General features: G+C 51.8%; 1 protein-coding gene and 1 pseudogene across 1 annotated transcript in view; one reads left to right on the plus strand and one right to left on the minus strand.

Annotated features, from left to right (window-relative positions):
* Positions 1-3351, minus strand: part of LOC135530255 (BRCA1-associated ATM activator 1-like) — a 38618-nt pseudogene extending 35267 nt beyond the window's left edge.
* A 101-nt stretch (positions 3352-3452) lies between these two features.
* Positions 3453-23568, plus strand: part of LOC135530256 (eukaryotic translation initiation factor 3 subunit B-like) — a 32807-nt gene continuing 12691 nt past the window's right edge. The window contains exons 1-10 of the mRNA XM_064958607.1: positions 3453-3691; positions 5438-5639; positions 7028-7147; positions 7753-7810; positions 7902-8030; positions 8253-8410; positions 12404-12535; positions 13086-13152; positions 16995-17041; positions 20742-20952. Coding sequence (XP_064814679.1) covers positions 3592-3691; positions 5438-5639; positions 7028-7147; positions 7753-7810; positions 7902-8030; positions 8253-8410; positions 12404-12535; positions 13086-13152; positions 16995-17041; positions 20742-20952 — 1224 coding nt within the window. The 5' untranslated portion in view covers positions 3453-3591. The remainder of the gene's footprint in view (positions 3692-5437; positions 5640-7027; positions 7148-7752; positions 7811-7901; positions 8031-8252; positions 8411-12403; positions 12536-13085; positions 13153-16994; positions 17042-20741; positions 20953-23568) is intronic.

Raw genomic sequence — 23568 nt, forward strand, 5'->3', positions numbered from 1 at the left:
TAGGAAGTCTCTCCTCCTCGCTGTGTGTGTGAGATTATATAGGAAGTCTCTCATCCTCGCTGTGTGTGAGATTATATAGGAAGTCTCTCATCCTCGCTGTGTGTGAGATTATACAGGAAGTCTCATCCTCGCTGTGTGTGTGTGAGATTATATAGGAAGTCTCTCATCCTCGCTGTGTGTGTGTGTGAGATTATATAGGAAGTCTCTCCTCCTCGCTGTGTGTGTGAGATTATATTGGAAGTCTCTCCTCCTCGCTGTGTGTGAGATTATATAGGAAGTCTCTCATCCTCGCTGTGTGTGAGATTATATAGGAAGTCTCTCCTCCTCGCTGTGTGTGAGATTATATAGGAAGTCTCTCCTCCTCGCTGTGTGTGAGATTATATAGGAAGTCTCTCATCCTCGCTGTGTGTGAGATTATATAGGAAGTCTCATCCTCGCTGTGTGTGAGATTATATAGGAAGTCTCTCATCCTCGCTGTGTGTGAGATTATACAGGAAGTCTCATCCTCGCTGTGTGTGTGAGATTATATAGGAAGTCTCTCATCCTCGCTGTGTGTGTGTGTGAGATTATATAGGAAGTCTCTCCTCCTCGCTGTGTGTGTGAGATTATATAGGAAGTCTCTCCTCCTCGCTGTGTGTGAGATTATATAGGAAGTCTCATCCTCGCTGTGTGTGAGATTATATAGGAAGTCTCTCCTCCTCGCTGTGTGTGAGATTATATAGGAAGTCTCTCCTCCTCGCTGTGTGTGAGATTATATAGGAAGTCTCTCATCCTCGCTGTGTGAGAGAGATTATATAGGAAGTCTCATCCTCGCTGTGTGTGAGATTATATAGGAAGTCTCTCATCCTCGCTGTGTGTGTGAGAGATGATATAGGAAGTCTGTGTTTACGGACATATTCAATCAATCCCTATCTCAGTCTGCTGTTCGCACATGCTTCAAGAGGGCCACCATTGTTCCTGTTCCCAAGAAAGCTAAGGTAACTGAGCTAAACGACTACCGCCCCGTAGCACTCACTTCCGTCATCATGAAGTGCTTTGAGAGACTAGTCAAGGACCATATCACCTCCACCCTACCTGACACCCTAGACCCACTCCAATTTGCTTACCGCCCAAATAGGTCCACAGACGATGCAATCTCAACCACACTGCACACTGCCCTAGCCCATCTGGACAAGAGGAATACCTACGTGAGAATGCTGTTCATCGACTACAGCTCGGCATTTAACACCATAGTACCCTCCAAGCTCGTCATCAAGCTCGAGACCCTGGGTCTCGACCCCGCCCTGTGCAACTGGGTACTGGACTTCCTGACGGGCCGCCCCAAGGTGGTGAGGGTAGGCAACAACATCTCCACCCCGCTGATCCTCAACACTGGGGCCCCACAAGGGTGCGTTCTGAGCCCTCTCCTGTACTCCCTGTTCACCCACGACTGCGTGGCCACGCACGCCTCCAACTCAATCATCAAGTTTGCGGACGACACAACAGTGGTAGGCTTGATTACCAACAACGACGAGACGGCCTACAGGGAGGAGGTGAGGGCCCTCGGAGTGTGGTGTCAGGAAAATAACCTCACACTCAACGTCAACAAAACTAAGGAGATGATTGTGGACTTCAGGAAACAGCAGAGGGAACACCCCCTATCCACATCGATGGAACAGTAGTGGAGAGGGTAGTAAGTTTTAAGTTCCTCGGCATACACATCACAGACAAGCTGAATTGGTCCACCCACACAGACAGCATCATGAAGAAGGCGCAGCAGCGCCTCTTCAACCTCAGGAGGCTGAAAAAATTTGGCTTGTCACCAAAAGCACTCACAAACTTCTACAGATGCACAATCGAGAGCATCCTGGCGGGCTGTATCACCGCCTGGTACGGCAACTGTCCGCCCACAACCGTAAGGCTCTCCAGAGGGTAGTGAGGTCTGCACAACGCATCACCGGGGGCAAACTACCTGCCCTCCAAGACACCTACACCACCCGATGTTACAGGAAGGCCATAAAGATCATCAAGGACAACAACCAGCCGAGCCACTGCCTGTTCACCCCGCTATCATCCAGAAGGCAAGGTCAGTACAGGTGCATCAAAGCTGGAACCGAGAGACTGAAAAACAGCTTCTATCTCAAGGCCATCAGACTGTTAAACAGCAACCACTAACATTGAGTGGCTGCTGCCAACACACTGACTCAACTCCAGCCACTTCAATAATGGGAATTGATGTAAAATATATCACTAGCCACTTTAAACAATGCTACCTAATATAATGTTTACATACCCTACATTATTCATCTCATATGTATACGTATATACTGTACTCTATATCATCTACTGCATCTTTATGTAATACATGTATCACTAGTCACTTTAACTATGCCACTTTGTTTACATACTCATCTCATATGTATATACTGTACTCGATACCATCTACTGTATCTTGCCTATGCTGCTCTGTACCATCACTCATTCATATATCTTTATGTACATATTCTTTATCCCCTTACACTTGTGTGTATAAGACAGTAGTTTTGTAATTATTAGTTAGATTACTTGTTGGTTATTACTGCATTGTCGGAACTAGAAGCACAAGCATTTCGCTCCACTCGCATTAACATCTGCTAACCATGTGTATGTGACAATTTTTTTTTGATTTGATTCATCCTCGCTGTGTGTGTGAGAGGTTATATAGGAAGTCTCTCCTCCTTATTCTTGCTTGTGAGACCTTTCTCTCTGTGTGTGTGTGTCTCCTCACCCTCCTTGGTGAGACCAGTGAACCAGTCCAGCAGTTTCTCCAAGCTGGTGTCATCTGGTAGGGACTGTCTGGGGTCCGCTAGTACAGCGCACACCCGAGGCAACAACACCAGGCACTCACTGTCCATGCTGCTTAGAGATGTCTATGGGGAAAAGCCAAGAGGGGGAATATGACTTTAGTTTAGACAGATTGTAGTTTACTAGCTCTGGTCCAGGGCGTTTCGTAAGCGTTCATCGAGTCTAATAGTAAAGCACACTGCCGCCCTGGACCAGAGCTAGCTTGCTAAGTAAAGTAAGAAACTGTATGGCAACACGTTCGTAATCAAGTTAACCAAGTCAGCTACACAAAACAACTGAGTTGAATGACAAATGCACGAAAACCACAGTACCTAGGTATATGTTGAAGATATCTGAGAAGCAATTTAGGGACAAATTCACGAAGCTTGACAGATAGCAATCGCCTGAAAAGTATCACGCGGGACTGAAACCGTGTTCCGTTTTACCGAAGCGTGCGTTCATGGATTCCCACACTACGGAAAGTAAGAAGGACCATTCAAGGTGTGTGCGTAACAAAAATCGATTTAAAAATAATAATAACAGCAACTGCGTATTTTCTCCGATCTCATACAATGTGGTAAACTGAATCTAAAAGGCATCGCATCGCACTGCAGCCTATCGACAAACTAACACGTGTCTGTAGTGATATCGCGAAACCGGAAGTTAAACTCCTCCTCGACGTTTCCCCGCAATTCGTCCATTTTCACGTAAATCGCACATGGTGATACACAAAATCTACATTTTACACCGATTTAGCGTCGACTAACACACACTTCTTTCGCCTGTTAAATGCACGACACGGAGGATATGCCAGTTGATGTCGATTTCGACGAGGAGGAACCGTCGTTCAGTGACCCAGAAGACTTTGAAGATGATGTCGACGATGAAGGTGAGGAAACGCAGGAAAGATGCCGGATTATAATGCGGCCTGGAGAGCCGCTTAGCACGTTGTTTTTAACACATAGTAGTTGGCTACAAGGCCATCATATGTAGTACATGGACATATAAACCAAAATGGATATAATTAATTGACATATTTAAAATATATTTGAAGGTTCAACGTGAAGATCAGTTAATGAGGACGTTCATTCAGTGATAATGTTAGTTAGCCTACAAGGCCATCATATGTAATATAAACCAAAATGTATATAAATAATTGTTAAAATACTTTTTAAAACGTTTTTTTTTTTTGAAGGGTCAACTTGAAGATCAGTTAATGATGACTTTTTTTTTTGAGGATGTTCATTTTAAGTGATAATATTAGTTAGCTACAGTAGCTGCTAAAAGCTAACAGTGGATTCATTCATGCGGATTCACTCAAAGTTGTCCATACAGATGGCGTACCAAAAGGAGAAATATTTACTACGTCTGTGACATTTTACACATTTTGTTTGTTAGCTATGTTCTTATTGTAAACAAAATGTGAGCATAACTGTTTTGGTTTCCAGTTAGTTGAAGCGGGACATTTTGACTCCCCGCCGTCAGTGTTTTACTGTCCAACCTCAACTACCGGCTGTCAGATAATAGTGAATGCAGATATAGGTTTTTAAAAAACACACAACAAAGCCCAAACTACAATCTCATAGCCTTTATCCAAGTTTAATTTTCAGCAGGTGTGGCAACAATGGTAAATTCACTTTCTGTGGGGGACAACAGAGCTAATTTTAGGTGACATTGTCTCCAGTTAATTGCTAAAAACATGTAAAAATGTATGCACACATGAGTCGCTTTAGATAAAAGATTCAAAGTTTATGCTGAATGGCATTATTAATACATGAGGTCTGTCTTTGTCTTTGACACAATCAATGATATGGAAAACTCTGGTTTGATCAAACTACCTCATCAAATAACATGAGGCCCGTCTTTGACACAATCAATGATATGGAAAACCCTGGTTTGATCAAACTAACCTCATCAAATAACATGAGGCCCGTCTTTTGTCTTTGACACAATCAATGATATGGAAAACCCTGGTTTGATCAAACTACCTCATCAAATAACATGAGGCCGTCTTTGTCTTTGACACAATCAATGATATGGAAAACCCTGGTTTGATCAAACTACCTCATCAAATAACATGAGGCCCGTCTTTGTCTTTGACACAATCAATGATATGGAAAACCCTGGTTTGATAAACTACCTCATCAAATTTTTATTTTACCTTTTTATTTTACTAGGCAAGTCAGTTAAGAACAAATTCTTATTTTCAATGACGGCCTGGGTTAACTGCCTGTTCAGGGGCAGAACGATAGATTTGTACCTTGTCAGCTCGGGGCTTCGAACTTGCAACCTTTCGGGTTACTAGTCCAACGCTCTTAACCACTAGGCTATCCTGCCGCCCCTATCTATATTCCCAGCCCTAAAAATGGTCAAACACCCCAGCCACAGACTGTTCTCTCTACTACTGCATGGCAAGCGGTAGCGGAGTGCCAAGTCTAGGACAAAAAGGCTTCAGTTGTTACCCCCAGTCTTTAAGACTTCTGAACAGGTAACCAATGGTTACCCAGACTATTTGCATTGTGTGCCCCCCCCGCAACCCCTCTGTCACGCAGCTGCTACTCTCTGTTTATCTTATATGCATAGTCACTTTAACTATACATTCATGTACATATGTACATCTTTCCCCCCCCCGTAGAGTTACTGGGTGACCTGCTGCGGGAGAAGCCCCAGGAGGCAGACGGGATAGACTCTGTGGTTGTCGTGGACAATGTGCCCCAGGTCGGCCCCGAGCGCCTGGAGAAACTGAAGAACGTCATCCACAAGATATTCTCCAAGTTCGGCAAGATCACCAACGAGTTCTACCCGACGGTAGACGGACCTGAAGGACTCACGAAGGGGTGAGCAGGGGGGTGCAGGGAGGCTGTAGGAGGGTTAAGGGAGGCTGTAGGAGGGTTAAGGGAGGCTGTAGGGGGGTGCAGGGGGGCTGTAGGGGGTGCAGGGGGCTGTAGGAGGGTTAAGGGAGGCTGTAGGAGGGTTAAGGGAGGCTGTAGGAGGGGTGCAGGGGGCTGTAGGAGGGGTGCAGGGGGGCTGTAGGAGGGGGGAGCAGGGGGCTGTAGGAGGGGTGCAGGGGGGCTGTAGGAGGGGTGCAGGGAGGCTGTAGGAGGGGTGCAGGGGGGCTGTAGGAGGGGTGCAGGGGGCTGTAGGAGGGGTGCAGGGGGGCTGTAGGAGGGGTGCAGGGGGGCTGTAGGAGGGGTGCAGGGAGGCTGTAGGAGGGGTGCAGGGGGCTGTAGGAGGGGTGCAGGGGGGCTGTAGGAGGGGTGCAGGGGGCTGTAGGAGGGGTGCAGGGGGCTGTAGGAGGGGTGCAGGGGGGCTGTAGGAGGGGTGCAGGGGGGCTGTAGGAGGGTGCAGGGAGGCTGTAGGAGGGTTCAGGGAGGGTTCAGGGAGGCTGTAGGAGGGTGCAGGGGGGCTGTAGGGAGGGTGCAGGGGGGCTGTAGGAGGGTTAAGGGAGGGTTCAGGGAGGCTGTAGGAGGGTTCAGGGAGGCTGTAGGAGGGTTAAGGGAGGGTTCAGGGAGGCTGTAGGAGGGTTAAGGGAGGGTGCAGGGGGGCTGTAGGGGGTGCAGGGAGGCTGTAGGGGGTGCAGGGAGGCTGTAGGGGGGTGCAGGGAGGCTGTAGGGGGGTGCAGGGAGGCTGTAGGGGGGGGAGGCTGCAGGGAGGCTGTAGGGGGGTGCAGGGAGGCTGTAGGGGGGTGCAGGGAGGCTGTAGGGGGTTCAGGGAGGCTGTAGGGGGTTCAGGGAGGCTGTAGGGGGGTTCAGGGAGGCTGTAGGAGGGTGCAGGGAGGCTGTAGGAGGGTTAAGGGAGGGTTCAGGGAGGCTGTAGGAGGGTGCAGGGGGTTCAGGGTGGCTGTAGGGGGGTGCAGGGAGGGTGTATGGGGGGGGGTGCAGGGAGGCTGTAGGGGGGTGCAGGGAGGCTGTAGGGGGGTGCAGGGAGGCTGTGGGGGGGTGCAGGGGAGGCTGTTGCAGGGAGGCTGTAGGAGGGGTGCAGGGAGGCTGTAGGGGGGTTCAGGGAGGCTGTAGGGGGGTTCAGGGAGGCTGTAGGGGGTTCAGGGAGGCTGTAGGGGGTTGCAAGGAGGCTGTAGGAGGGTGCAGGGAGGCTGTAGGAGGTTATGTATGTTGTCAACCACAGTCACGTGTGTTTATTTTCCAAGCTATAGCACAATATTTTACGCAAAGTAGGTTTTTAAAGGACCAAAGAGCTTAGTCTTTGTTTTATTGTTTGATCTCTGTAGGTACATCTTCCTGGAGTATGGGGCTCCCACTCAGGCTCTGGAGGCAGTGAAGAACGCTGACGGCTACAAGCTGGACAAGCAGCACACCTTCAGAGTCAATGTGTTCACCGACTTCGACAAGTACGAAAACACCACACACAAACACAGGGTGTCCAGCTGTTATATGGGGTGTTCAGGGACATCATTCCAGCTGTTAAATGGGGTGTTCAGGGGCATCATTCCAGCTGTTATATGGGGTGTCTGGGGGCATCATTCCAGCTGTTATATGGGGTGTCCGGGGGCATCATTCCAGCTGTTATATGGGCTGTCCGGGGGCATCATTCCAGCTGTTATATGGGGTGTCCGGGGGCATCATTCCAGCTGTTATATGGGGTGTCCGGGAGCATCGTTCCAGCTGTTATATGGGGTGTTCATCATTCCCGGGGGCATCATTCCAGCTGTTATATGGGGTGTCTGGGGCATCATTCCAGCTGTTATATGGGGTGTCTGGGGGCATCATTCCAGCTGTTATATGGGGTGTCCGGGAGCACCATTCCAGCTGTTATATGGGGTGTCCGGGAGCATCATTCCAGCTGTTATATGGGGTGTCCGGGGGCATCATTCCAGCTGTTATACGGGGTGTCCGGGGGCATCTAGGCACAACGTCAACACGGCAGAAATGTTTGCCAATAGATATACGCGATATAGAACTGCCTGCTGTAGATGGGGGGCTGTTTGTGTTCCAGGTACATGAGCATCAGCGACGAGTGGGAGACTCCTGAGAAGCAGCCCTTCAAGGACTTTGTGAGTGTTACACACTGTCACTTCAACCACACGTTCAGAGAGGGGGGGGGGCAGGTCATTACTAACGGTCACTTCCTGTTTGTGTTGCCAGGGTAACATGCGTCACTGGATGGAGGACCCTGACTGTCGTGACCAGTACAGCGTCATCTACGAATCAGGAGAGAGGACCGCCATCTTCAACAACGACGCCAAGGATCCGATCGTCTCCGAGGAGAGGGCGGTGAGTCAACCGTTTGACCAATCACGACGGCGCAGTGAGATGATGGTTCAACCAATCAGAATTTTGTTGTTGTTTTTTTTTTTTTTGCACCGAGCATTCTACATCTACTGGAATACTTTTGACGGCTTTGATCTTTAAAAGTAGACGGGTTGATTGTGTCAACAAAATGTCTGCCGTAGTGTATATTGATGAATCCGGAGGCTGTGTGTTGTGTCCCTGTAGCGCTGGACAGAGACCTATGTGCGCTGGTCTCCCAAGGGAACCTACCTGGCCACGTTCCACCAGCGAGGCATTGCATTGTGGGGCGGAGAGAAGTTCAAGCAGATCCAGCGTTTCAGCCACCAGGGAGTGTCTCTGATCGACTTCTCCCCCTGCGAGAGGTAACCAATCGCTGATGGATAATCCATGCCTGTCCATATCACATCTATGGAGCCTTGTGGGGCGGCAGGTAGCCTAGTGGTTAGAGGGGGGGCAGGTAGCCTAGTGGTTAGAGGGGGGGGGCAGGTAGCCTAGTGGTTGGGGGGGGGGGGGGCAGGTAGCCTAGTGGTTAGAGGGGGGGCAGGCAGCCTAGTGGTTAGAGGGGAGGGGCAGGTAGCCTAGTGGTTAGAGGAGGGGGCAGGTAGCCTAGTGGTTAGAGGGGGGGGCAGGTAGCCTAGTGGTTAGAGGGGGGGGGCAGGTAGCCTAGTGGTTGGGGGGGGGGGGGGGGCAGGTAGCCTAGTGGTTAGAGGGGGGGGCAGGTAGCCTAGTGGTTGGGGGGGGCAGGTAGCCTAGTGGTTGGGGGGGGGGGCAGGTAGCCTAGTGGTTAGAGGAGGGGGGGGCAGGTAGCCTAGTGGTTAGGGGGGGGCAGGTAGCCTAGTGGTTAGAGGGGGGGCAGGTAGCCTAGTGGTTAGAGGGGGGGGGAGGCAGGTAGCCTAGTGGTTAGAGGGGGGGCGGTAGCCTAGTGGTTAGAGGGGGGGGGCAGGTAGCCTAGTGGTTAGAGGGGGGGGCAGGTAGCCTAGTGGTTAGAGGAGGGGGGCAGGTAGCCTAGTGGTTGGGGGGGGGGGGCAGGTAGCCTAGTGGTTAGAGGAGGGGGGTTAGAGGGGGCAGGTAGCCTAGTGGTTAGGGGGGGGCAGGTAGCCTAGTGGTTAGAGGAGGGGGGGGCAGGTAGCCTAGTGGTTAGGGGGGGGGGGTAGCAGGTAGCCTAGTGGTTAGAGGAGGGGGGCAGGTAGCCTAGTGGTTAGGGGGGGGCCTAGTGGTTAGAGGGGGGGCAGGTAGCCTAGTGGTTAGAGGGGGGCAGGTAGCCTAGTGGTTAGAGGGGGGTGGCAGGTAGCCTAGTGGTTAGAGGGGGTGGCGGTAGCCTAGTGGTTAGAGGGGGGGCAGGTAGCCTAGTGGTTAGAGGGGGGGCAGGTAGCCTAGTGGTTAGAGGGGGGGCAGGTAGCCTAGTGGTTGGGGGGGGGGGCAGGTAGCCTAGTGGTTAGAGGGGGGGCAGGTAGCCTAGTGGTTAGGGGGGGGCAGGTAGCCTAGTGGTTAGAGGAGGGGGCAGGTAGCCTAGTGGTTAGGGGGGGGGGGGTTAGGGGGGCAGGTAGCCTAGTGGTTAGAGGAGGGGGGGGCAGGTAGCCTAGTGGTTAGGGGGGGGGGCAGGTAGCCTAGTGGTTAGAGGGGGGGGGCAGGTAGCCTAGTGGTTAGAGGGGGGGCAGGTAGCCTAGTGGTTAGAGGGGGGGCAGGTAGCCTAGTGGTTAGAGGGGGGGGCAGGTAGCCTAGTGGTTAGAGGGGGGGCAGGTAGCCTAGTGGTTAGAGGAGGTAGGGGGCAGGTAGCCTAGTGGTTAGAGGGGGGGGGGGGCAGGTAGCCTAGTGGTTAGAGGGGGGTAGCCTAGTGGTTGGAGGGGGGCAGGTAGCCTAGTGGTTAGAGCGTTGGACTAGTAACTGAAAGGTTGCTGGATCGAATCCCAGTCGACAAGGTAAAATCTGTCGTTCTGCCCCTGAACAGGCAGTTAACCCACTGTTCCTAGGCCGTCATTGAAAATAAGAATTTGTTCTTAACTGACTTGCCCAGTTAAATAAAGGTAAAATAACAATGAAGCTACATTACGTTGTTATAATGCCTAATTCCCTGATAGTAACTGAGGACCTTCAGGCCATAATGTAACTCTATGTAGTCTTATTAAGCCTTTTAAGGTGTTATAACGCTTCATAGGGATGTCGCCGTGACGTCCAGTCCCCTGATGGACACCGTGGACACCGCCATGCCCTAGTGTAGCTCTGTCGGCGGTATGAAGCCGTGTGAAGCTACATAAAGGGGCTATAATGCTTGGTAGCTACAGGTAACTGCCAGAATAAAGGAAACCCCAACAAAGTGTCTTAATAGGGTGTTGCACCACCAGCCAGAACAGCTTCGATGCTCGTCGGCGTAGATTCTATACGTTTCTGGAACTCTATCGGAGGGGTGTGTCACGCTGGCGTAAGGGATCGGGAGACAGGTGCAGTAATACGTAATGTTGTTATTATGTACAGGCACGGGGACAAAGACCAAACAAGCACGTATACAACACAGGGTTCAAACCCCAAAACGAAAAGAGAGAGGAGTACCTCGAATAAATAACACAAGCGCACAATGACTAACACACGGGACGAGACCCGTAATCATCTGCACAATGGCACGAAAGCCCAAAACCGACAGCACAGGTACTCACACGCACCAACGGACATTGTAACAATATATCGACAGGACAATGGTAAACCAAGGGCACGCAATTACTAATCACTGGGAATAGGGACCGGGTGTGTCTAATCACTGGGAATAGGGGCGCCTAATCACTGGGAATAGGGGCCTGGTGTGTCTAATCACTGGGAATAGGGGCCTGGTGTGTCTAATCACTGGGAATAGGGACCAGGTGTGTCTAATCACTGGGAATAGGGACGCCTAATCACTGGGAATAGGGGCCTGGTGTGTCTAATCACTGGGAATAGGGACCGGGTGTGTCTAATCACTGGGAATAGGGGTGCCTAATCACTGGGAATAGGGACTGGGTGTGACTAATCACTGGGAATAGGGGCGCTAATCACTGGGAATAGGGACTGGGTGTGACTAATCACTGGGAATAGGGGGTGCCTAATCACTGGGAATAGGGGACCTAATCACTGGGAATAGGGACGCCTAATCACTGGGAATAGGGGCGCCTAATCACTGGGAATAGGGACGCCTAATCACTGGGAATAGGGACCGGGTGGGACTAATCACTGGGAATAGGGGCCGGGTGGGACTAATCACTGGGAATAGGGACCTGGTGGTCTAATCACTGGGAATAGGGACCGGGTGTGTCTAATCACTGGGAATAGGGACCGGGTGTGTCTAATCACTGGGAGTAGGGACCGGGTGTGTCTAATTACTGGGAATAGGGACCGGGTGTGTCTAATCACTGGGAATAGGGACCGGGTGTGTCTAATCACTGGGAATAGGGGCGCCTAATCACTGGGAATAGGGACTGGGTGTGACTAATCACTGGGAATAGGGACCCTAATCACTGGGAATAGGGGCGCCTAATCACTGGGAATAGGGACCGGGTGTGTCTAATCACTGGGAATAGGGGCGCCTAATCACTGGGAATAGGGACCGGGTGGGACTAATCACTGGGAATAGGGACCTGGTGTGTCTAATCACTGGGAATAGGGACCTGGTGTGTCTAATCACTGGGAATAGGGACCGGGTGTGTCTAATCACTGGGATTAGGGGCCAGGCGTGTCTAATCACTGGGAATAGGGACCAGGTGTGTCTAATCACTGGGAATAGGGACCGGGTGTGTCTAATCACTGGGAATAGGGACCGGGTGTGTCTAATCACTGGGAATAGGGGCCTGGTGTGTCTAATCACTGGGAATAGGGACCGGGTGTGCGTAATGAAAGTCCCGGAGGGATCCGTGACAATGTGAAACCGTTCTTCCACGATAAAATCCTTAATTTGGTGTTTCGTTGACGGGGTGGTGTGAAAACCGCTGTCTCGGGCGCCTCTTCAGAATCTCCCAGAAGTGTTAATTTGGGATCCAGTGACTGAGACTCACACCCCCTTTAAAACCCCTGTGCTCCTTTCAGAGCCCTCTTTCAAAGTCTCTGAGATCTCTTCTTCTAGCCATGCTAGCCAAGATAACGGTCAACTGGGCATTTTTATACATGACCCTAAGCATGATGGGATGTTAATTGCTTAATTACCTCAGGAACCACACCTGTGTGGAAGCCCCTGCTTTCATTATACTTTGTATCCCCCTCGTTGACTCAAGTGTTTCCTTTCATTTTGGCAGTTACACGAGGCTCACCATGTACAGGGTGTTTATAACCGGTCTATGTCATCTGTATGAATCCTTATGAAGCTACACATAAAGGTGTTTTATAATGCTTGGCAGGTACGTGGTGACGTTCAGTCCCCTGATGGACACTAAGGAGGACCCCCAGGCCATCATCATCTGGGACATTCTGACTGGCCAGAAGAAGAGAGGCTTCCACTGTGAGAGCTCCGCCCACTGGCCCATCTTCAAGTAAGGCCCGACGACACACCTCTCTGTTTTCATGTCTCTACATCTTCTAGTTAGGCCCGGTGACACACCTCTCTGTTTTCATGTCTCTACATCTTCTAGTTAGGCCTGACTACCCACCTCTCTGTTTTCATGTCTCTACATCTTCTAGTTAGGCCTGACTACCCACCTCTCTGTTTTCATGTCTCTATCTGTTTTCATGTCTCTACATCTTCTAGTAGCCAAGAACTGTAGCAGAACTTGTTTCTCTTGCTTTCTGTCTTGGTTCTCTCTCAACTGCAGCGGTCTGTCTTGGTTTTCTCCCTAACTACAGCAGTCTGTCTTGGTCTCTCCCCTAACTACAAATCAAATGTATTTATATAGCCCTTTGTACATCAGCTGATATCTCAAAGTGCTGTACAGAAACCCAGCCTAAACCCCCAAACAGCAAGCAATGCAGGTGTAACTACAGCGGTCCGTCTTGGTTCTCTCCCTAACTGTCTTGGTTCTCTCCCCTAACTGTCTTGGTTCTCTCCCCTAACTGCAGTGTTCTAACGTGTGTCTGTTTCTCCAGGTGGAGTCACGATGGGAAGTTCTTTGCCAGGATGACCCAGGACACACTGAGCATCTACGAGACCCCAGTAAGTCCCCACACTGAGCGTCTACGACCCCAGTCAGTCCCCACACTGAGCATCTATGACCCCAGTCAGTCCCCACGCTGAGCATCTATGAGACCCCAGTCAGTCCCCACACTGAGCATCTATGACCCCAGTCAGTCCCCACACTGAGCATCTATGACCCCAGTCAGTCCCCACACTGAGCATCTATGACCCCAGTCAGTCCCCACACTGAGCATCTATGACCCCAGTCAGTCCCCACACTGAGCATCTACGACCCCAGTCAGTCCCCACACTGAGCATCTATGACCCCAGTCAGTCTCCACACTGAGCATCTATGAGACCCCAGTCAGTCCCCACACTGAGCCTCTATGACCCCAGTCAGTCCCCACACTGAGCATCTATGACCCCAGTCAGTCCCCACACTGAGCATCTACTCCCCAGTCAGTCCCCACACTGAGCATCTATGAGACCCCAGTCAGTCCCCACACTGAGCATCTTGAGACCCCAGTCTTGTCCCCACACTGAGCATCTGTCCCCAGTCAGTCCCCACACTGAGCATCTATGACCCCAGTCAGTCTCCACACTGAGCATCTATGAGACCCCAGTCAGTCCCCACACTGAGCATCTATGAGACCCCAGTCAGTCCCCACACTGAGCATCTATGAGACCCCAGTCAGTCCCCACACTGAGCATCTATGAGACCCCAGTCAGTCCCCACACTGAGCCTCTATGACCCCAGTCAGTCCCCACACTGAGCATCTATGACCCCAGTCAGTCCCCACACTGAGCATCTATGACCCCAGTCAGTCCCCACACTGAGCGTCTACGAGACCCAGTCAGTCCCCACACTGAGCATCTATGAGACCCCAGTAAGTCCCCACGCTGAGCATCTATGACCCCCCTCAGTCAGTCCCCACACTGAGCATCTGAGACCCCAGTAAGTCCCCACACTGAGCATCTATGAGACCCCAGTAAGTCCCCACACTGAGCATCTGAGACCCCAGTAAGTCCCCACACTGAGCGTCTATGAGACCCCAGTCAGTCCCCACACTGAGCATCTATGACCCCAGTCAGTCCCCACACTGAGCGTCTGAGACCCCAGTCAGTCCCCACACTGAGCATCTATGACCCCAGTCAGTCCCCACACTGAGCATCTATGACCCCAGTCAGTCTCCACACTGAGCATCTATGAGACCCCAGTAAGTCCCCACACTGAGCATCTACGACCCCAGTAAGTCCCCACACTGAGCATCTATGACCCCAGTAAGTCCCCACACTGAGCATCTGAGACCCCAGTAAGTCCCCACACTGAGCATCTATGACCCCAGTCAGTCCCCACACTGAGCATCTGAGACCCCAGTCAGTCCCCACACTGAGCATCTATGAGACCCCAGTAAGTCCCCACACTGAGCATCTATGAGACCCCAGTCAGTCCCCACACTGAGCATCTGCGACCCCAGTCAGTCCCCACACTGAGCATCTATGACCCCCTCCCCCTCAGTCAGTCCCCACACTGAGCATCTGAGACCCCAGTAAGTCCCCACACTGAGCATCTATGAGACCCCAGTCAGTCCCCACACTGAGCATCTGAGACCCCAGTAAGTCCCCACACTGAGCATCTATGAGACCCCAGTCAGTCCCCACACTGAGCATCTATGAGACCCCAGTAAGTCCCCACGCTGAGCATCTATGAGACCCCAGTCAGTCCCCACACTGAGCATCTATGACCCCAGTCAGTCCCCACACTGAGCATCTATGACCCCAGTCAGTCCCCACACTGAGCATCTATGAGACCCCAGTAAGTCCCCACACTGAGCATCTATGACCCCAGTCAGTCCCCACACTGAGCATCTATGACCCCAGTCAGTCCCCACACTGAGCATCTATGAGACCCCAGTCAGTCCCCACACTGAGCATCTATGAGACCCCAGTCAGTCCCCACACTGAGCATCTATGAGACCCCAGTAAGTCCCCACGCTGAGCATCTATGAGACCCCAGTCAGTCCCCACGCTGAGCATCTATGACCCCAGTCAGTCCCCACACTGAGCATCTATGACCCCAGTCAGTCCCCACACTGAGCATCTATGAGACCCCAGTAAGTCCCCACTGAGCATCTATGACCCCAGTCAGTCCCCACACTGAGCATCTATGACCCCAGTCAGTCCCCACACTGAGCATCTATGACCCCAGTCAGTCCCCATACTGAGCATCTATGACCCTAGTCAGTCCCCACACTGAGCGTCTATGACCCCAGTCAGTCCCCACACTGAGCGTCTATGAGACCCCAGTCAGTCCCCACACTGAGCATCTATGAGACCCCAGTCAGTCCCCACGCTGAGCATCTATGAGACCCCAGTCAGTCCCCACACTGAGCATCTACGACCCCAGTCAGTCCCCACACTGAGCATCTATGACCCCAGTCAGTCCCCACACTGAGCATCTAAGACCCCAGTCAGTCCCCACACTGAGCATCTATGACCCCAGTCAGTCCCCACACTGAGCATCTATGACCCCAGTCAGTCCCCACACTGAGCATCTACGACCCCAGTCAGTCCCCACACTGAGCATCTATGACCCCCCCAGTCAGTCCCCACACTGAGCATCTATGACCCCAGTCAGTCCCCACACTGAGCATCTACGACCCCAGTCAGTCCCCACACTGAGCATCTACGACCCCAGTCAGTCCCCACACTGAGCATCTACGACCCCAGTCAGTCCCCACACTGAGCATCTACGACCCCAGTCAGTCCCCACACTGAGCATCTACGACCCCAGTCAGTCCCCACACTGAGCATCTATGACCCCAGTCAGTCCCCACACTGAGCATCTATGACCCCAGTCAGTCCCCACACTGAGCCTCTATGACCCCAGTCAGTCCCCACACTGAGCATCTACGACCCCAGTCAGTCCCCACACTGAGCATCTATGACCCCAGTCAGTCCCCACACTGAGCATCTATGAGACCCCAGTCAGTCCCCACACTGAGCATCTATGACCCCAGTCAGTCCCCACACTGAGCATCTACGACCCCAGTCAGTCCCCACACTGAGCATCTACGACCCCAGTCAGTCCCCACACTGAGCATCTATGACCCCAGTCAGTCCCCACACTGAGCATCTATGACCCCCTCCCCCCAGTCAGTCCCCACGCTGAGCATCTATGACCCCAGTCAGTCCCCACACTGAGCATCTATGACCCCAGTCAGTCCCCACACTGAGCATCTATGACCCCAGTCAGTCCCCACACTGAGCATCTATGACCCCAGTCAGTCCCCACACTGAGCATCTATGACCCCCTCCCCCCAGTCAGTCCCCACGCTGAGCATCTATGACCCCCCTCCCCAGTAAGTCCCCACACTGAGCATCTATGACCCCCCTCCCCCAGTCAGTCCACACTGAGCATCTATGACCCCCTCCCCCAGTAAGTCCCCACACTGAGCATCTATGACCCCCCTCCCCCCAGTCAGTCCCCACACTGAGCGTCTATGACCCCCTCCCCAGTAAGTCCCCACACTGAGCATCTAAGAGACCCCAGTAAGTCCCCACGCTGAGCATCTATGACCCCCATCAGTAAGTCCCCACACTGAGCATCTATGACCCCCTCCCCAGTAAGTCCCCACACTGAGCATCTATGACCCCCCTCCCCCAGTAAGTCCCCACACTGAGCATCTATGACCCCCCTCCCCCAGTAAGTCCCCACACTGAGCATCTAAGAGACCCCAGTAAGTCCCCACACTGAGCGTCTTTGAACCCCCCCCTCTATGACCCCAGTTCAGTTAGATTGACCAGTTTGACTCTGAGTGTGTCTGTGTAACAGACTGGTGTGTCCGTACTGAACCACATCCTGTTTTCTCCTGTCGTAGTCCATGGGCCTGTTGGATAAGAAGAGTCTGAAGATCAGTGGCATCAAGTAAGTCTTTATCCTGGGGGTGTTGACCCTAATCAGTTCAATCTGTTATCTAGTCAGTCTTTATCCTGGGGGTGTTGACCTTCATCAGTTCAATCTGTTATCTAGTCAGTCTTTATCCTGGGGGTGTTGACCTTCATCAGTTAGTTCAGTCTGTTATCTAGTCAGTCTTTATCCTGGGGGTGTTGACCTTCATCAGTTAGTTCAGTCTGTTATCTAGTCAGTCTTTATCCTGGGGGTGTTGACCTTCATCAGTTCAGTCTGTTATCTAGTCAGTCTTTATCCTGGGGGTGTTGACCTTCATCAGTTCAATCTGTTATCTAGTCAGTCTTTATCCTGGGGGTGTTGACCTTCATCAGTTCAATCTGTTATCTAGTCAGTCTTTATCCTGGGGGTGTTGACCTTCATCAGTTCAATCTGTTATCTAGTCAGTCTTTATCCTGGGGGTGTTGACCTTCATCAGTTCAATCTGTTATCTAGTCAGTCTTTATCCTGGGGGTGTTGACCTTCATCAGTTCAATCTGTTATCTAGTCAGTCTTTATCCTGGGGGTGTTGACCTTCATCATTTCAATCTGTTATCTAGTCAGTCTTTATCCTGGGGGTGTTGACCTTCATCAGTTCAATCTGTTATCTAGTCAGTCTTTATCCTGGGGGTGTTGACCTTCATCAGTTCAGTCTGTTATCTAGTCAGTCTTTATCCTGGGGGTGTTGACCCTTCATCAGTTCAGTCTGTTATCTAGTCAGTCTTTATCCTGGGGGTGTTGACCCTTCATCAGTTCAATCTGTTATCTAGTCAGTCTTTATCCTGGGTGTGTTGACCTTCATCAGTTCAGTCTGTTATCTAGTCAGTCTTTATCCTGGGGGTGTTGACCTTCATCAGTTCAATCTGTTATCTAGTCAGTCTTTATCCTGGGGGTGTTGACCTTCATCAGTTCAATCTGTTATCTAGTCAGTCTTTATCCTGGGGGTGTTGACCTTCATCAGTTAGTTCAATCTGTTATCTAGTCAGTCTTTATCCTGGGGTGTTGACCTTCATCAGTTAGTTCAGTCTGTTATCTAGTCAGTCTTTATCCTGGGGGTGTTGACCTTCATCAGTTCAATCTGTTATCTAGTCAGTCTTTATCCTGGGGGTGTTGACCTTCATCAGTTCAATCTGTTATCTAGTCAGTCTTTATCCTGGGGGTGTTGACCTTCATCAGTTCAGTCTGTTATCTAGTCAGTCTTTATCCTGGGGGTGTTGACCTTCATCAGTTCAGTCTGTTATCTAGTCAGTCTTTATCCTGGGGGTGTTGACCTTCAACAGTTCAGTCTGTTATCTAGTCAGTCTTTATCCTGGGGGTGTTGACCTTCATCAGTTAGTTCAGTCTGTTATCTAGTCAGTCTTTATCCTGGGGGTGTTGACCTTCAACAGTTCAGTCTGTTATCTAGTCAGTCTTTATCCTGGGGGTGTTGACCTTCATCAGTTCAGTCTGTTATCTAGTCAGTCTTTATCATGGGGGTGTTGACCTTCATCAGTTCAGTCTGTTATCTAGTCAGTCTTTATCCTGGGGTGTTGACCTTCATCAGTTCAGTCTGTTATCTAGTCAGTCTTTATCCTGGGGGTGTTGACCTTCATCAGTTCAATCTGTTATCTAGTCAGTCTTTATCCTGGGGGTGTTGACCTTCATCAGTTAGTTCAGTCTGTTATCTAGTCAGTCTTTATCCTGGGGGTGTTGACCTTCATCAGTTCAGTCTGTTATCTAGTCAGTCTTTATTCTGGGGGTGTTGACCTTCATCAGTTCAATCTGTTATCTAGTCAGTCTTTATCCTGGGGGTGTTGACCTTCATCAGTTAGTTCAGTCTGTTATCTAGTCAGTCTTTATCCTGGGGGTGTTGACCTTCATCAGTTCAGTCTGTTATCTAGTCAGTCTTTATCCTGGGGGTGTTGACCTTCATCAGTTCAGTCTGTTATCTAGTCAGTCTTTATCCTGGGGGTGTTGACCTTCATCAGTTCAGTCTGTTATCTAGTCAGTCTTTATCCTGGGGGTGTTGACCTTCATCAGTTCAATCTGTTATCTAGTCAGTCTTTATCCTGGGGGTGTTGACCTTCATCAGTTCAATCTGTTATCTAGTCAGTCTTTATCCTGGGGGTGTTGACCTTCATCAGTTCAATCTGTTATCTAGTCAGTCTTTATCCTGGGGGTGTTGACCTTCATCAGTTCAATCTGTTATCTAGTCAGTCTTTATCCTGGGGGTGTTGACCTTCATCAGTTCAATCTGTTATCTAGTCAGTCTTTATCCTGGGGGTGTTGACCTTCATCAGTTCAATCTGTTATCTAGTCAGTCTTTATCCTGGGGGTGTTGACCTTCATCAGTTCAATCTGTTATCTAGTCAGACAGAGACTAGTTAGAGGAACACCACCTGTCAGACAGAGACTAGTTAGAGGAACACCACCTGTCAGACAGAGACTAGTTAGAGGAACACCACCTGTCAGACAGAGACTAGTTAGAGGAACACCACCTGTCAGACAGAGACTAGTTAGAGGAACACCACCTGTCAGACAGAGACTAGTTAGAGGAACACCACCTGTCAGACAGAGACTAGTTAGAGGAACACCACCTGTCAGACAGAGACTAGTTAGAGGAACACCACCTGTCAGACAGAGACTAGTTAGAGGAACACCACCTGTCAGAGACTAGTTAGAGGAACACCACCTGTCAGACAGAGACTAGTTAGAGGAACACCACCTGTCAGACAGAGACTAGTTAGAGGAACACCACCTGTCAGACAGAGACTAGTTATATATGTTAATCCCCCTCCTCCCCTCTGCAGGGACTTCTCCTGGTCCCCAGGTGATGACATCATAGCGGTGTGTGTGTATATATATTAATCCCCCCTCCCCTCTGCAGGGACCTCTCCTGGTCCCCAGGTGATGACATCATAGCGGTGTGTGTGTATATATATATTAATCCCCTCCTCCCCTCTGCAGGGACTTCTCCTGGTCCCCAGGTGATGACATCATAGCGGTGTGTGTGTATATATATATTAATCCCCTCCTCCCCTCTGCAGGGACTTCTCCTTGTCCCCAGGTGATGACATCATAGCGGTGTGTGTATTAATCCCCACCTCCCCTCTGCAGGGACTTCTCCTTGTCCCCAGGTGATGACATCATAGCGGTGTGTGTATTAATCCCCTCCTCCCCTCTGCAGGGACTTCTCCTGGTCCTCAGGTGATGACATCATAGCGGTGTGTGTGTATATATATATTAATCCCCTCCTCCCCTCTGCAGGGACTTCTCCTTGTCCCCAGGTGATGACATCATAGCGGTGTGTGTATTAATCCCCTCCTCCCCTCTGCAGGGACTTCTCCTGGTCCCCAGGTGATGACATCATAGCGGTGTGTGTATTAATCCCCCCCCTCCCCTCTGCAGGGACTTCTCCTGGTCCCCAGGTGATGACATCATAGCGGTGTGTGTATTAATCCCCTCCTCCCCTCTGCAGGGACTTCTCCTGGTCCCCAGGCGATGACATCATAGCGGTGTGTGTATTAATCCCCTCCTCCCCTCTGCAGGGACTTCTCCTGGTCCCCAGGTGATGACATCATAGCGGTGTGTGTATTAATCCCCCTCCCCTCTGCAGGGACTTCTCCTGGTCCCCAGGTGATGACATCATAGCGGTGTGTGTGTGTGTGTATATAATTAATCCCCCTCCTCCCCTCTGCAGGGACTTCTCCTGGTCCCCAGGCGATAACATCATAGCGTTCTGGGTCCCCGAGGACAAAGACATCCCAGCCAGAGTGACTCTGATGCAGCTTCCCTCCAGGCAGGAGATCAGAGTTAGGAACCTCTTCAACGTGGTGGACTGTAAACTTCACTGGCAGAGACAGGGAGACTACCTCTGTGTCAAGGTGGACCGGACACCTAAAGGAACTCAGGTTAGTGAAGGGGGGAGGAGAACAGAGACAGGGAGACTACCTCTGTGTCAAGGTGGACCGGACACCTAAAGGAACCCAGGTTAGTGAAGGGGGGAGGAGAACAGAGACAGGGAGACTACCTCTGTGTCAAGGTGGACCGGACACCTAAAGGAACTCAGGTTAGTGAAGGGGGGAGGAGAACAGAGACAGGGAGACTACCTCTGTGTCAAGGTGGACCGGACACCTAAAGGAACTCAGGTTAGTGAAGGGGGGAGGAGAACAGAGACAGGGAGACGACCTCTGTGTCAAGGTGGACCGGACACCTAAAGGAACTCAGGTTAGTGAAGGGGGGAGGAGAACAGAGACAGGGAGACGACCTCTGTGTCAAGGTGGACCGGACACCTAAAGGAACTCAGGTTAGTGAAGGGGGGATGAGAACAGAGGGAGGGTAAATGTGACTGCTTTGATGTTTAAACCTCATTTACAAGTCCTCCTTTCTCTCTCTGTCCTCATCCTCTGTCATTCTCTCATTGTCCTCTCCTCTATCGTTCCCCCTCTCCTCCTCTGTCATCTCCTCCATCATTCTCTCTCCTGTCTGTCCTCTCCTCTTGTCCTCTCCTCTTGTCCTCTCCTGTCTGTCCTCTCCTGTCTGTCCTCTTCTCTCCTCGTCTCCTCCTGTCTGTTCTCTCCTCTCGGGACTTCTCCTCCTCTCCTCCTGTCTGTCCTCTCCTCTCGTTCTCTCCTCCTCTCCTCCTGTCTGTTCTCTCCTCCTCTCCTCCTGTCTGTCCTCTCCTCCTGTCTGTCCTCTCCTCGTCCTCTCCTCCTGTCTGTTCTCTCCCCTCTCGGGACTCTCCTCCTCTCCTCCTGTCTGTCCTCTCCTCTCGTTCTCTCCTCCTCTCCTCCTGTCTGTCCTCTCCTCTCGTTCTCTCCTCCTCTCCTCTCGGAGACTCTCCTCCTCTCCTCCTGTCTGTCCTTTCCCCTCGTTCTCTCCTCCTCCTGTCTGTCCTCTCCTCTCGTCCTCTCCTCCTCTCCTCCTGCCTCTCCTCTCGTTCTCTCCTCCTCTCCTCTCGTTCTCTCCTTCTCTCCTCCTGTCTGTCCTCTCCTCTCGTCTTCTCCTCCTCCTCCTGTCTGTTCTCTCCTCTCGTTCTCTCCTCCTCTCCTCCTGTCTGTCGTCTCCTCCGGTCTCCCAGGCTCTCCCTCTCGTTCTCTCCTCCTCTCCTCCTGTCTGTCCTCTCCCCGTTCTCTCCTCCTCTCCTCCTGTCTGTCCTCTCCCCTCGTTCTCTCCTCTCTCCTCCTGTCCTCCTCTGTCTGTCCTCCTCCCTCTGTGTCTCTCCTGCCTCTCCTCTCGTCTCTCTCCTCCTGTCTGTCCTCTCCTCCTGTCTGTCCTCTCCTCCTCTCCTCCTCTCCTAAAGGAACTGTCTGTTCTCTCCTCTCGTTCTCTCCTCTCCTCCTGTCTGTCCTCTCCTCTCGGACTCTCCTCCTCTCCTCCTGTCTGTCCTCTCCTCTCGTTCTCTCCTCCTCTCCTCTCGTGTCTGGACCTCCTCTCCTCCTGTCTGTCCTCTCCCCTCGGTCTCTCCTCCTGTCTGTCCTCTCCTCTCGTCCTCTCCTCCTCTCCTCCTGTCTCTCCTCTCGTTCTCTCCTCCTCTCCTCCTGTCTGTCCTCTCCTCTCGTTCTCTCCTCCTCTCCTCCTGTCTGTCCTCTCCTCTCGTTCTCTCCTCCTCTCCTCCTGTCTGTCCTCTCCTCTCGTCCTCTCCTCCTGTCTGTCTCTCCTCTGTCCTCTCCTCCTCTCCTCCTGTCTGTCCTCTCCTCCTCTCCTCCTGTCTCTCCTCTCCTCCTCTCGTTCTCTCCTCCTCTCCTCCTGTCTGTCCTCTCCTCTCGTTCTCTCCTCCTCTCCTCCTGTCTGTCCTCTCCTCTCGTTCTCTCCTCCTCTCCTCCTGTCTGTCCTCTCCTCTCGTTCTCTCCTCCTCTCCTCCTGTCTGTCCTCTCCTCCCTCTCCTCCTGTCTGTTCTCTCCTCTCGAGACTCCTCCTCTCCTCCTGTCTGTCCTCTCCTCTCGTTCTCTCCCTCCTCTCCTCCTCTCCTCCTGTCTGTCCTCTCCTCCTGTCTGTCCTCTCCTCCTCCTCTCCTCTCGTTCTCTCCTCCTGTCTGTCCTCTCCTCTCGTTCTCTCCTCCTGTCTGTTCTCTCCTCTCGTTCTCTCCTCCTCTCCTCCTGTCTGTCCTCTCCTCTCGTTCTCTCCTCCTCTCCTCCTGTCTGTCCTCTCCTCTCGTTCTCTCCTCCTCTCCTCCTGTCTGTCCTCTCCTCTCGGAGACTCCTCCTCTCCTCCTGTCTGTCCTCTCCTCTCCTCCTCTCCTCCTGTCTGTTCTCTCCTCTCGTTCTCTCCTCCTCTCCTCCTGTCTGTCCTCTCCTCTCGTTCTCTCCTCCTCTCCTCCTGTCTGTCCTCTCCTCCTGTCTCTCCTCTCCTCCTGCCTTCTCTCCTCCTCTCGTTCTCTCCTCCTGTCTGTCCTCTCCTCTCGTTCTCTCCTCCTCTCCTCCTGTCTGTTCTCTCCTCTCGTTCTCTCCTCCTCTCCTCCTGTCTGTCCTCTCCTCTCGTTCTCTCCTCCTCTCCTCCTGTCTGTCCTCTCCTCTCGCTCTCCCTCC

Source organism: Oncorhynchus masou, unplaced genomic scaffold, assembly GCF_036934945.1.
Source record: "Oncorhynchus masou masou isolate Uvic2021 unplaced genomic scaffold, UVic_Omas_1.1 unplaced_scaffold_1303, whole genome shotgun sequence".
In the NCBI taxonomy this organism is placed as follows: Eukaryota; Metazoa; Chordata; class Actinopteri; order Salmoniformes; family Salmonidae; genus Oncorhynchus; species Oncorhynchus masou.